This window comes from Chaetodon trifascialis, chromosome 16, assembly GCF_039877785.1.
Source record: "Chaetodon trifascialis isolate fChaTrf1 chromosome 16, fChaTrf1.hap1, whole genome shotgun sequence".
NCBI lineage: Eukaryota > Metazoa > Chordata > Actinopteri > Chaetodontiformes > Chaetodontidae > Chaetodon > Chaetodon trifascialis.
This window is the reverse complement of record NC_092071.1, coordinates 9,619,122-9,633,897: the sequence shown is the minus strand read 5'-3', so window position 1 is coordinate 9,633,897 and position 14,776 is coordinate 9,619,122. Positions and strand designations below refer to the sequence as shown.

At 42.4% G+C, this 14,776-nt stretch overlaps 1 protein-coding gene across 2 annotated transcripts; it reads left to right on the top strand.

Annotated features, from left to right (window-relative positions):
- The first annotated feature begins 749 nt into the window (after positions 1-749).
- Positions 750-14,345, top strand: LOC139345066 (adhesion G-protein coupled receptor G2-like). Of its 2 annotated transcripts, XR_011603185.1 has the most exons (28): positions 750-888; positions 1,074-1,147; positions 2,021-2,148; positions 2,255-2,492; positions 2,604-2,885; positions 3,724-3,821; positions 4,046-4,107; positions 4,249-4,297; positions 4,467-4,492; positions 4,843-4,997; positions 5,079-5,252; positions 5,331-5,404; positions 5,501-5,568; positions 5,674-5,710; positions 5,792-5,814; positions 5,989-6,134; positions 6,274-6,403; positions 7,174-7,741; positions 7,833-7,998; positions 8,471-8,617; positions 8,707-8,832; positions 8,919-8,964; positions 9,055-9,158; positions 9,804-9,925; positions 10,106-10,374; positions 10,474-10,588; positions 10,800-10,878; positions 11,223-11,424. XR_011603185.1 is itself a non-coding variant. In XM_070983525.1 (15 exons), the coding sequence occupies exons 1-15, from the start codon at positions 6,352-6,354 to the stop codon at positions 13,830-13,832; spliced, it is 1,911 nt and encodes a 636-aa protein (XP_070839626.1). In that variant the 5' UTR covers positions 6,315-6,351; the 3' UTR covers positions 13,833-14,345. The 2 variants fall into 2 exon arrangements, 1 of the variants encoding a protein (XP_070839626.1); XM_070983525.1 differs by lacking the exons at positions 750-888; positions 1,074-1,147; positions 2,021-2,148; ... (11 more) ...; positions 5,792-5,814; positions 5,989-6,134 and adding exons at positions 12,713-12,813; positions 13,007-13,171; positions 13,821-14,345 and having other exon boundaries at positions 6,315-6,403; positions 7,537-7,741.
- The last annotated feature ends 431 nt before the right edge of the window (positions 14,346-14,776 follow it).

The following is a 14,776-nucleotide window of genomic DNA, read 5'->3' as shown; positions in this document are numbered from 1 at the left end:
GACGACTGGAGTCACCATGTATGTACATGAATTAGGACTGTTTTAATTGTATCTTTTAGCACAAAAATGAGCTCGTTTGTCTCATCTTATTAATGTCTCATCTTTACGTTTCTTAAAGGTGATATTCTCTCATGAACAACAACTTTTTTAAATAACCAAATATTTGTAATTGCTAACTGCTAAGGGATTACTTTTCTTATTGTATGTTTTATATAAATAAACTTCTATGCACTTTTTTTAACCATTTTTCCTCCATGACTGAGGAAACTGAAATATAAATTTGAATATATACAAAGTGTACGCCTTGATGTGTTGCTAAAATAAACTTTCTACAAAATTAGCACTGCAGATTTGTTTTTTATTGATTCAATGTTGATTTTAAGGACAGCGATTTGTCATTATGACCATGTTACATGCAGACAAATAGGGATTTATAAAGACACAAGCTTTGGAAAGACTGAAGATGGTATTTCTTAATGTTACTTTACAGAGATAAACACATACAGGTCCCACCAACAAAGTCAGTTAAGTGTTTTTATGTGAGGTTTACGGAGTCATTTAGCTTCGTGTGTGGTTGCACTAAGCAGTGCATGTCTTTGTGTGTGAGTTACTATTTCAATGGACTGACTGGTAAGATGACATTGAAAATGTACACACGCACTTTCTCTCCGCCTCCCGCTCTCTCTGTATCACCAGTCTCTCACCTGCACACATACATAATACACAAGTAGACCAATCACAGCAACAATACGCTGATCTCTGCTTCACACACATAGTCATACCAGCTTTGCAGCGACAGGTTTGCGGTTCAACGTTTGATCCGAGCTTGTTTGAATCAGGATCTGGATCAGGATTTAACTTCGTTTTAGGATTATTTTATTCATGCAGGTGAGTACTTGGTCAATTCTTTCAATGCTTGTACAGTGTCAGCAGTAGCAAATATTTAGGTGAATTGAATGGGATGAGAATATTGTGTTTGTTCATTAAGTTTATTGTAGAAGTTGTTTTATTCACTTCATGCACAAAGACTCTTCTAACTGGACAACTCAGAAAAGGAGGGGTTTTTTTTTCAGGTTTGAGATGATTTTTCTTCAAAAAGTGTTGATCAGTCTGTCTCTGCTGAGCATCTCTGCCCACACACAGCGAGGTAAGAGTGTTTTGAATAGATATGGTTGATAGATTAATCAAATATTCAGTCAAATTGCTTAAATATGGGTGGTGTCACAATGATTTATATAATAATCCATGTAATGAGACAAGATGACTGACTCTGGCGTCTTGCTTTCAGCGATAGAAACCTGTATCTCATTCTAAACTAAGTGTTCATTATCTTTTAGTTTACAGCCTGCGCGGCCGAACGCACGGCTCTGAGAGAAAGCCGCTGTGATTATAAATAAGTCAAGAATATCTACAACAAACACAGTATACAGTACTTGTGGCTACGCGGAAAAAGCTGGAAAAAGTAAACCCATTTAATTTACAGCCAACAGATGGCTTTTATCCTGCAACATGATAAACAGCGACTAACTCAAAATTAGAAAACAAAAAAAAAAAACAAAAACAAAAACATAGAAATAAAAGAAGTTCTTTGATTTAGTGCTGAAATCATTTAATAGCCAATTTTGAAGATTTACCCAATTGTCACTTATCAAGCAAATGTTGTCTTTTTAGTTTTTCTTGTTGAGATGTAAATTTTATACCTTTCGTATGGTACATACAGCTTATATGATCAGACAAAACATGGAGATGTCACTGTGCTGGGTACTTCACACTATTTTCTGATATTTTATAAGCAAAAAGTAAGCAAACAAGTTTATTTAAAGTTTCTAAAAATAATCATTAGTTGCAGCCCTTTTTTAATTAAAGTTGTATAAATTAAGCTTTCCCTGCATGCTGACATTACTGCCTTTGAATTGCAAGCTTTTCTCTAATGTAAATATCAACAGTGATATCAACTATCGACTATATCATCCATGTGCTGTATGTTAATGACTGGCTGTATGCTGACTGTGTCTGTCAGACCCTTGGGTCAGTCCATGGGGAAAAGTGGCCGACTTCACCTACAAGTGCAACCACTGGAGACTCAAGCCTCAGGTCTCCATCCCCGCCCTCCAGGGGCTCACTGTCTGCTTTAACCTGAAGCTAAAGGTATTGATGAAAAATTCCATTTTTGGCACTGCACAAATTAGCCTGCTACAACTTTAAAGGGGCTGCACAGCTCAGTGCATCACATTTCATCAACTACCCCATCTAGGTCCAGGCTTCCTTACCATGGACCGCCTTCATGTACCGTCACCCTGAGGTCCAGCACACTGAGCTGGGCTTGGGGGGAAAGCGGGGTCGTCTAGTGGTCTGGCTGTTTGGGATGGAGTGGACTACAGATCAGATGAACCTTCATGTGTCACACTGGTACTCGCTGTGTCTGACCTGGACACACACTAAAGACAGACCTGCCCTATACATCAATGGTGAACCAGTGGACATCATGGCAGGTGGGTTAAACAACAGACAACTGTGTTAACAGTTTGTGATCTCTGGAGGGCGCTAAATGGTGGCTTCAGCAAACAAAATTATCCCTGCCGCCATGTTGTCTTCTCTTCTAGCTCACAGTTCAGCTCCCTCCATTTCTCCCTTGTGCTGCAAACTGGCCCCCAGTGGGACGCTTACTCTGGGTGCAGCACACCGCCTGGTCAACGGGAGTGTCCAGATGATCCCATTCACGGACCTGCTGGGCAAAGTGTCACAGTTTCGTATATGGGGGCGAGAACGCAGCAAAGAGGAAGTGACATCACTGAGATGTACAGAGGGGGACCTGGTGACGTGGGGGAGAGACGACTGGGACACTCAGACCTGTGGTCCGCTCCCTGATTCCAGCCTGTACTGCGGTGAGCTGATGGAAAATTCACAGAAACCGGAATGTGTGTTTCTATGAATGTAAACTGCTTTATCTCACAATATTTACCGCAGAGGCTGCGAGCTCTGCGAGTATCGACAGGTTGAATATTTTCTCCCACACTCTCCCACAGTGGTTATACAACAGCCAGTGATTCACTTCAATGCAGTAAACGGTTTGTCGTTTTCATCAAGCCTTTTACAGCTTTCTCCTGGCTGGGTGGTCAGCCGCCTTCGGTTTACTGTATGTCCACAGCCCTCAGATTAAATATTGACCCCCTGTCTTTTCTGTCAGTTAAGTAAATATAGAAGTCATTCGATCAATAACATTAAGATAAGAAGCATTTATTGTACAGCTGTCATAGGATGATTTTTTTTTCTCTGCAAAGCTGGAACCTGCTGTCATCTTCACCTTAAAACCAACATTAAGCCTGACTTCAGTAGACATAAACTTCTTGATTTTTATCCAAAAAGTTAAAATGCATTTAGGATTTACTTCAGAAAATAAACTTGTTTCAATGGTTACTGTGTTTTATTGTACAGTCAGTAACATTGGAGGAACCAGCAAGAATAAACTACATCTTGAAAGTATAAATCTGCTCCTCCACAACACATGAACGTGCACTTCCTGACCACTGCTGGACCCCATGAGAGAGTGCTGGGAAGAGGAGCTGTGATGAGAGGACGAGTTCTTTTAACAAATATATCAACAAACACGAGCAAATAGCCATCGCAAACTGGGTTTGCTGCTGAACGAGCGTGTTGGCTCAAAATGCTTCTTACCTACTCTTGCCTTAATGGTGTCCTCTGCTCTCTTTGGCTGATTGGCAGAATGGTCCATTTATGAAGTGAGACTGATGTTTGCCATCATCCGCTACGACGGGAACAACACCGAGCTCCACACAGCCAGAGACATCGCACATCACTGGGTAAAAGAAACAAAACCCAGATATTGTCAATTAAACAGTAATAACTGATCTTAAAGTGAGGTTTCGTGTATAAAATTTATTTGAAGTATAGTATATCTAGACAAACATTTAAACATTTTATGTACACAAATGACTCCTTTATATTGTACAGGTGATATTTTGTCTTTGTTCGCCTGCAGTAAATCTCAGTGGCTTGAAGTAACCGATGTTTGTTGTTCCTGTAGCTCAAACTAGTCCTGCCAAGCAGCGTCTATTTGCACACACTGTCTGTGTTTGAAGTATCCAGGTATGAGAAGACCCGATTTTACAACACTGACATGACTCTGTGTATTTTGTAATTAAAGTAATTAACGTTGTGCCACATCAATTAAGAGAGAGGGAGCCAATGAGACATGAGCATACTGAGTTGGTCTGATCTCTTACGCAGATCCAGTCCAGAGGACAGCCTTGAGAAAACATTGCATGAGGACAGGCTGGTAAGAAAACACAGTAAAAGCAGATATCAGCTTATTGCAGATATGCAGTAGCTGTAGTCATGTGCGTGCTGCAGAGTAACAAGAAAATGCTGTAAAGAAATTGTCAGCGCTCTCTGGTGGACATAGAGTCACTTTTTAGTGTTATTTTAAAATGTCCTTTATTCTTCAGGTGCAGTGGACTCCTGCCTATAAGAGGTAACGTGGTTCCTGTTTCGGGTTTCTGAATCTCATCGTGGCTATGAGATGGCCAATTATGGGGTGAAGGATCAATTTATAGCTCAAATGATTTTCCTTTCATTATACAATGTGTCTATATGCCAACACCTAATCATAAATGTGGAAAATATCTTCTGATATGAACTCAAAGGCTGAATTTCATCAGTACTTCACAACTTTCTTTCTTATGAAATACTGAATACTTCTTAAAATGAAATGATAACACCTCACGTTCCCATTATGGCCGTAACAAACAGGCTTCAGTTTAAGGGATCACCAGTCAAAATGCGTGGGAAATCAGGACATAAGGGACACTGTCTCCCCTGCAGGTTCAACTGCCTGGTTAACATAATCATTATCCCGGGCTTGGACGTGGCTGTTGCGCAAAATGTGATATACATGGACCTTAGGACCCCTTTCCAAGACCCCATCAGTCAGCTACAGCTGCTGGCTGATGCAGAGAGCATCCACACCACAGCTGTTGGTGAGAAATAGTTCTTACTGTGTGTGTTTGTGTAAACGTTGCAGAAATTCTAGTTCACAATCATCTCTTCTGTGTTTCTAGAAAGTTTCTCTGCTGCCACCATGAGTCCTCCTCCTGTGGTGACGGATGCCTCTCCAGTCACAGCCGCCACATTTAAAACCACAACATCCATTATCATCGCTGACACCACCTCAAGCCCCTCCACCAGCGCCACCACAGCCGCCACCTTCACTACAAGCCCTGCTAATATGTCTGGTCAGTCTGATCATTTACAGTAGAAACGCTCTCCGTGTGTGGACGATTCAGGGATTTTCTTTGTGATCTCCTCTGCAGATCTGTACTTTGAGGTGATGGTGAACTTTTCCAGAATGGGAGATGGTGACGCAGAACAAGTTCTTTGCACCTGGGTATGTCTGACAGGAAAGCATAGCTCTTTAAATTTTAGGAACATACCACAGATGTGGCTTTATGGGTCTTAAATGTGGCCCCTTGACTCTCCACAGCTCAACTCCAGTCTACCTGATAACATGATGATGGTGCTTGATCTCCAGCTGCTCTCCAAAGCTCAAAGGTACAGTATGTGATGGAGCTGCCCACCATCACTGTCTGTTTCCACAAACATTACGAAATCTGACGTCAACCTGCAGTTTGATTAAGTGACTGATCTCACTTCCAGACCTAACCTGGAGGCAAACCTCTCTACCTCTGAACCAGTAAGAAAACAGAAAAAGCTCACGTCACAGATTTTCCCCTCCAGTTTTAAAGCCGTGCTAATATTTTTTATTGTTTTCCAGGTGTTTGCACACAGAGTTTCAAGGTATGCATAGCCATTGCAACAGGCTGATGTGTTTACTTCATCCTACTCTGTGCAGGATGTTATGACTCAATTGAACTTTTTAATCAATTCATCAAACACATTCGTTTTGGAAAACTTTTACTGCCTGGAACGTATTATTGGTTAACTTCTAATGAACTCATTTCTGGTCTGCAGAGAGAGATGTGTGTTCCAGGTTCATGTCATGTCGCCGCTGTCAGACACACAGGAAATGGAGGAGCAGATAAGATCCCTGCTCCTGGCGCCTTATACCAGCGGCTCCATCTCCATAGCAGCCGAGGACGTACACATAAACCGCATATGTGAGCGACGTTCAGTTTCAGTCAAAGACGACGCACTGTTAAAACTGAACTACTAATTAATTAATAATTAAGAGGTTTTAAAAGTTAAAAAAGTCTCTTCTTCTTTGTCTCCCTCTGTGTCACTGTCACTCTGTTCCAGTGATATTTAATTGCAATGCAGAAACCCACCAGACGAGGAAAGGCCTGTTTGAGTGGCCCGCCACGTCAGGCGGAAGAAATGCGACTCGGCTGTGCCCAAAAAACCCAACGCGCTATGCCACCCGACACTGGTGAGCGCTCAGACACTTCAAAACGTGTCATCAACCACGACCACAAAAACACCAGTCCAGGGTGTTAGAATAAACAAACAAAACTCCCAGCGCTGAAAACAATATTGTGAATTTAATACGTTCTGACATAGTATTGATTTGATGATCAATGGGCAGGGAGGGATCCAATTAAAGCTTTTTAAAAGGAGAAACTGGAGGTTCAAACTTAAAGTAGCTGATCACACGTTAAGTAAATTTCAGCTTGAAGATGGCTTTTTCTAAAAATATCAAGCTTATACCAACATCTTTGAGAGGTGCTGCTCACTGCTGCCACTTCGCACTGAACTCATGACCTGCAGATGATTCATCACGCAGTCCCATGAATAAATGCAGGCTTATTTGGGTATTGATTACATCAATTGGTATATATTCACATGCCCGTCTTACTGTGTTCAGGACTCTTTCCGTGTGTTGATTCAGTGTGACAGTATTTATTGATGGCTGCTCATGAGCTGCAGGAGGCTGTGCTGTAAAGTCATTAGTCAGACGGTCGCTGTCACTAATGGCTGGAGTTAATAGATGGGTGTTTCCCAGCATCAACAGCGTCCCAGCTGTCCAAGCTCTGTTAGAGGCATTTTCTGCCAAAGTAAGACATGGGAAAGGACAGAGGACAAAAACTGGATGACAAACTTTTAGATCAAGAATCAAACATACCTAGCTTGTAAAATCAGTGCTACAAAAATAAAACCTTTAGCAAACATTGCGTTCTCTTCCCGTCTTTTCACCACCAGCAAACTGTGCCTCAGGACACACTGGCTGGTCCCGGACCTGGAGGACTGTTCTCTCGCGGTGGAAACCATCTCTGATCTGGAGCATGTCAATGTCACTGATGGTCTGTCAACTTACAAACAGCTGTATCGTTCACTCTCTAATTATTTCTTATTTATTCATCATTATTCAAATCCGATGTGGCGGTGTAAATGCATGCATGATTTTTACTTGTCAATGAGCTGAATCTTGCTGCCATGACACTGTTGATTCCTGTTTTGCACATTTAAATCCCCGAAACAACCGACCAGTAAAAAGGTCTTCTTCCATGAAGTATCTTTAAAAGTCAGATACAGATCTTCACAGGTTGTATGACTTACGTCCAGAGAATGCGCTGGACGTGGTGGAGATGATTGAGGGTTTACTGAGCAACCACTCCACAATCAAGTACCAGGAGCTGGTGATAGTCTTCGACAAGCTGGAGGACGTCGTCAACTGCAGCATGATCACACCAAACCTGGGCCAAATTCTAATCAATATCATCTCGGACATACTGAAATCTGACAGCAACCTGTTGCCTTTTACCAACACGTAAGGACGGACAACTGAATCAAACGTCCAAATGAAGGAAATCTCCTCCTCCTGATGTCTGACTACCCTCTGTGTCTGTCTTCCTTTCCAGTATCCTGAATATCACAGAGGCAGTGGGAGAAAAGCTGGTGGGTTACAACGGCTCCTCCACCCTGGTTACTCCAGCCGTTGCTATCTCAGTGGTGGATGTAGTTCCCGGACAGTTTGGCAGTTTGACGTTCGGAGTGTCATCTGCCTGCACAGGCACAAGGCCTGAGGTTAGCAAACAACCAACAAATGTCCTCAATCTGTCTATCTGTGGTTGGCTGATCGAAGTTTATCATCAGAAGTAACGTTATCAACAGAAATACCGTGTAAAATTGTGATATTATGCTAAGGCCATATTGCCCAATCATACTGTATCATCCGGCCAATCAGTGGGATTTAACAGGTTTCAGTGCTGTAGATGTTTAGCAATTTGAAAGTCACATGAGATATCTTCTACCAAATGTGCTATTCAAATGCAGTGATGTATAGGCAAAATGTGATAATGTTTTATTAATGTGCCTTCTCTCAGATCTGCCATGCACCGAGCATCACTGCTTAAACTCCATCATCCTCACTATTTAACATTCATATTCACGCCATACAGTCTGCACTGAATCTGAAAACCACTCTGAGTGGTTCTGTCAATTAAAGCAGGCTGAGTGTGAGCTTAAAAGAGAATATACACATTTCTCTATGTTGCAGATTTTCATCAACAGGCATCCCTTCAACAGCACAGTGGCTTTCATCTCGCTGCCGACCGTCCTGCAGCACAGCTTCCCAGAGAACGACTGGAACCAGAGCCCGCCGAGGGTTATGTTCCAGTTCTATGGCATCCCGATGCTCTTCAGAGTACTACTTTGCATGATTCCTTTCACTTAAAGTATCAGGAAAAACATGCCAGTCTATCAGAATCTATTTAAGACTGTTTTCATTTCCAGAGCCAAGAGAAGGGGCAGACCCTCAACACCTTTGTGGTGTCAGCCAGTGTGACCAACGCAAGCTCTCCAATCAAAGACCTGGATGAAGATGTCCAAGTCACGCTCCATCATCTTATACCCAATGAGGTAGGTTCAACTCTCTGCTTACACGGCTTCCAATTTAATAAATGAGTTAGTAAAGTCTTTAACAAACATTTTTGTCTCTGTCAAAGCTTTTCAAGGATGCACAGTGTGTTTACTGGAACTTCAATAAAAACAGTAGGTCCTCATTACAATGATCTCTAATCTAGTACATATGCATGTATATGCAGGGTGAACTGTGTGATGCTTAATCTTTGTGTCATCTAGACGGACATGGAGGCTGGGATGATTACGGCTGTACAAAACACAACAGCAGCCTCAACTACACGACGTGTCTGTGTGATCATCTCACGCACTTCGGAGTTCTTCTGGTGTGTATTGTTTATTACTGTTTACTCGAAAGCTCGCTTTGGCCTCAGAGGGAGAGCAGCACCTTTAAAAGCTTTGGTAACAGTAGTGGCAGCGGTAGCAGCAGTAGTGCCAGTAGTTATAATGTTGCTTCAACTCAGGTTTTACCAGCAGAGGGCGCTCAAAGCACAATATATAAAAATGAACTAGCATCAAGAGAAGTTGACAACTGGCAACTGTGGGATGTACTTCCTGTTATCGTGCTTATAGATGCAAACATTAGTTTCAAATCAAGAATAACCTATTAACTTTAAAATGATTGCACACAGTATATGTAATAAATAATCTTATCTAACTGCCATGCATCATTTTGACCATTTTGCATTCAAAAACTGCAAAAAATATCAGGGCTATCAGTCCTATTGTTGTTGAAATTAACACCTAAGATGCTTTGCCCAACTTTGCCACCAATTCACACACACTAGTGCAACAGGGAGCGAGTAATCATGCTAGTTTATACTCAGTAGCAGAGAAAGGAGCAGCTACTGTAATTACTACAGAGATACACTCTTACAAATCTATGTGTGCGTGTGTGTGTGTGTGTGTGTGTGTGTGTGTGTGTGTGTGTGTGTGTGTGTGTGTGTGTGTGTGTGTGTGTGTGTGTGTAGGATGTCTCCAGGACTCAGGTGGACCTGACTAATGAGAAGATCCTGACCATTATCACCTATGTTGGTTGTGGAGTCTCCTCACTGTTCTTGGGAATCACTGTTCTCACTTACACGGCTTTCCAGTGAGACTCCAACCTGAGCTGCTGTTTCAGACATGTTTTCCACTTTTGTTCTTCTTGGACTCCTTTTGTAATAGCTTTGGTATCTGTTTGGTGGTTCGACGTCATCACTGACGGTGGTTCTGTGAATATACAGAGTTGTGTATATTTGTGTCTTACCTTTCGTTTTCCGCCCTCACTCAGAAAGCTTCGTCGGGACTACCCCTCTCAGATCCTCATTAACCTCTCCCTGGCGCTGCTGGGCTTGAACCTGGTGTTTCTGGTCAACTCCTGGCTGTCCTCCTGGGGTCTGTATGGCCTCTGTGTGGCCGTAGCATTCACGCTGCACTACTTCCTGCTGGCGTCATTCACCTGGATGGGGTTGGAGGCCGTTAACATGTATTTGGCATTAGTGAAAGTCTTCAACGCCTACGTGCCCTCTTACATCCTCAAGTTTTGCGCTCTTGGATGGGGTGAGTCGTGTCTTCGACTGAGCAACTGTCAGGCCAAAACAGAGTCACAGTCACACACTTTTTTCTGAGGCTGTCACACAGATTAAACTGTCCCTCTAGGGGTTCCTCTGGTGATCTGCACCCTGGTGCTCATCGTGAACAGGGAGGCCTATGGCGGTCACCTCTACACAGATGCTCAGCTGAGCTTAGAGTCAATGGACAACTCTGACAGCTTGTGAGTTTGGGCTTCAATCATTCGTTTTTTCACATCTTGATGCAGATTTAAAAAAGCGGTTTCAATCACTTGTTTTCAATATGCCAAAAAAGGATTAGCAAATTAAATTGGTATATTTATAGACTCTGAATAAGGAGGAGATAGAATTTTTCACCAAGCCTCTGACTCACCCCCTCCCCTCCCTTTTCTTTTTTACCACTCATTCCCACAGCTGTTGGCTCCAGGACGATGTGACGTTTTACGTGTCTGTGGTTGCTTACGCCACGCTGGTCTTCCTCTTCAACACTGTGGTAAACATTTCATACGAACACTGACCAAAGTCCTGGACAAGTTCATGTATTTCAGTATTCTCCTCACTTTTTACAGTTTCAGAGGGAATATCTAAAGAAACTAACAATAGACAGCACTTATTTTTCACAATACATGAAAGCCACAAGAGTATGTATACACTACATCTTAAAATCTGATCATATTCAAACAGACAAATCAGGCTTTGTGGCCTACACAACCTGGCATGACGCAGTTTAACACATGCCTCTATCAAATCTCCCATTTGAGGGCACTTTTATTCTTCTCTTGATTCTTTTTTCTGTATTCTAACAAACTACAAGCCTTCTTTTGCATTTCCTTTTAGGTGTTTGTCGTGGTGCTGATCCAGATTCGCCACATGCGAGTCAACAGCCCGGCTGGGATCCGCAGTGGACTTATGCACGACCTGAAGGGAGTTGCCAGTCTCACCTTGTTACTCGGACTAACCTGGACTGTTGGCTTCTTCACCTGGGGACCAGCCAGAATAGTTCTGCTGTACCTTTACTCCACACTCAACAGCCTGCAAGGTTGGACCATTACGCTGGGTAGCACACGTCTGAACACTTGTGGGAGCAGATCTGTTCTTAAGTGGCGTGCAGGAGTGATATACCGGTAAATAAACAAAAGAGGGAGAAGAATGGCGAGCAAAAAGGTTTGTGGTGTGAGAGTGCGCCAGCCAACTGAAATGGAGGAAAAACTGATTGATGTGTGGTCAGAGAATAAAAGCCTCTCCGACGTTAGATCCAAGGCTGACCACAACCGGACGAACCAAAAGCAGTGCAAGCTGCTGGCTGCTGACCACGGCGTTCTCAATGGACTTGCGGGGCTGTCTACTGCCAGCGCTCCAGCCGTTAGTCATTTAGTGTGCTGCCTAAGAGTATTTGCTTAGTTTATGCTCCCTCCTGATGGTCAAAGATGATCGGTGGAAACAGCCTTTAACGTGGTTTGTCCAGTCCTTGTAGGTGTCAACCGGTGATCAGGTTTGTCCCAAACTTTAGATATGAACAAAACTGTCCAGATCTGTATGAGCAATGAAAAATAAAACTGTCTTCCTTCCTCCACAAACACAAACACTTGCCCGATTAAAGAATTTAAATGCCTTAATTTGAATGAATTTGGAGTTTAAAGATGTTGTAGAACTAAACCTGCATGGTGTGAAGCACTTCTCCTTGCTCTTCTTCAATAATTTTGTCAATGATTCTTGCCTATGAATGGATCCTAACAGGTGGCCTTGTATTGCAATTTAGCGGGGTTGATTTATGCTAATGATGAAATCTCACGAGCATGCACCTCCTCGTGATGGCATTCATCAAACAGTTCAGTGTAACTGCACAAAGGTTCAGTGAATCTGACGTTGCATGAGCACGTCTCACTGTTTTCTTATTCTGGTCTTCACCTTCTCTTGCTTTTTTCCGTCTTGCATGAGATCCATCCCGCGTGTTGCAGTGTGATTATTTATCAAGCGAAGCTTTGCAAACCACACACACAGCTTTCCTCAACATCCCACTTCACCTTCACAGTTCAAAAGAAACCAACAAAACAAAACAGATAAAAAGAAGGAAATCAAACGGAGGCTGAATGATGCAACTATTTCACGACTGCCTTTACCTCGACTGGCCTTTGTTATATTAGGCTACTTTCTTTTTTATCTGAGAGTGACGCAACAAAGGGCCCGCGCTTTTTACTTCAAGGAGAGCAATGCCTTGCTCGAGTGCAAATGAAATATATCTGCTGAGGGACGAATGAGCCACAAACCAGGAACTAATCTCGTCCTCCACAACTCATGGCCATATCTCATTTCTGCTCATATTCCAGGACTTTTCATCTTCCTCTTCCACTGTCTGATGAAGGAAAACGTCAGGAAACAGTGGAGGATTAACCTCTGCTTTGGAAGTTCTGACTTGAAGAGTATTCTGGTATGACAGCCACACACAGTATGAACTGATCTTCAAGATATCCTCTTTAATAACTGCATGTGTGATCTGTCCTGTGGTACTACGCAGAGGCTTGAGATCATCAGCTATGAACAAAGGCTTCCATGTATCAACTGTGGCCGTCCATCAGTGGACTTGATTTCTCTTACCTGTGTTTGGTGTTGTCTTCTTCCAGAGTGGAGCAACTCCTCATCAGCTGGAGTCGTGGCCGAGCCATGATCAAATCATCCGAGAGCATCAGTACCCATGGTCCACTCAGTCAAGTCCAGCTCCACAGACAGCACTTCCTCTTCCTCTGACTGCAGCCAGAGAGACTGATCCTGCAAAAGACCAAAGCTGGGTGAGGACATGCAGCAGTCATACCAAAGCAGCCACATTTCTATCTATCAGTCTGTCAACACTGTCATCATTTTAGTACACTTAAAAACCAACAAATAAACAATGCAAGATAAACTGCAAGTTCAAGCAAATTTGTAACAGGGAAATAAAAAGCCCAGGCTTTGGTTCTAGTTATATTCTCCTTGATGAGTTTTTAAGACATTTTCAGAGAGATATTGCTCATTTCGTCACTGGTCTTGACACAAACTCTCAATGAATTCCTTAATCCTCAACTGTTGTAAGACATTTAAGGCGGCAATTAAAAGTTGTAATTCGTCTTGTTGAGATTCAGCCTCCTTTGTATGAAATGATGATCACAGATTTAGTCAGACATCACAGTCCCTCTGCTGCCAGAATCACAGTGAAGGTCACTGCATACATTAATGAGACGGCACTGACGTTTAATAATTACATGGAAGCCTTTGTAATTATGCCAGTTTGAACACAAATAAAAGGACGTGATTGATATTTCTTAAAGGTTTCCTTCACCATCTGACAGCTCAATTTGAGTTCAACCCCGAGCTCCCAGGAATACATTCTCAAACCACATATGAGAAAATGTCTGTTTCTCACACCTCCAAATTGCTGACAGATGTTTAATTATCTTGCAGGCCTTTTTGTGAATTCTTGGCTCTCCCTCGAGCCTAGAGAAGCCCCTCAGGTACAGGAGCTCTGCCTTCCCACAGGGGATGAACCCGGCACCTGGCTGGAGGAATCGCACGCTCGGCCAGCGAGAACAAAGATAAAACACACGAGACATACATTTGCATACATACACGTGCAGACATGCAAATCCCAGAAACTGTCGTGAAGAGCTTTAAAGCTGAAACGGCAGCCTCGACGCGTAGTGGACTTTTATACAAGCCGCAGAGATATGTAATTCATGCAGCATAGAGCCCAAATTAACTGTGAAGCACCACTGTATCCCAGCCTCAGTCGATTATCTTATCATACAATTCTATTGTTTTTTGTTTTGCTAAATATTGTAAAAGAGCCTGCAATTATGAGGACATGAGTAGTTGCATCGGTTCCAAGGAGGAGTTGGTTGCCAAGCAACTGGTGAGTGGAGCCATGGTGACAATGAACCATGGTACCACACAGTTTGTATGAAAAAATAATAAAATTTTAAATTTAAGATGACGCAAGTGTTCCTTCTTCACCTCCAATTCTGCCAGAAAACGTGCTCTTCAGGTTAAAACAAATGATTCTCCAATGAGTCCTTAAATATTCAACATATGTTTTAAACATACCATCGGCGCTGATTTAGGTCCATCTGTAGCTTTGTAGAGGCATCACTGAAATCCATGCTGCATGAAGTTCCAGATTAATACACAGAATATTATGCAAAATACATAAAAACATACAATAGTGCGACAAAATGCTGCGTTCTGCAAAGAGACCACAGAAAATATGGCAAAAAGAAAATTTATTGTGCATCATCTTACTAAATATCTATTCACAGTTTTTGATTTGCCAATTATTATCTTTAACAATAAAAAAAAGCTATACAGGATATTAAAGAAGTTGAAACTTTGAACCATAACTTTGTTTTGACCTTCTGAATCCG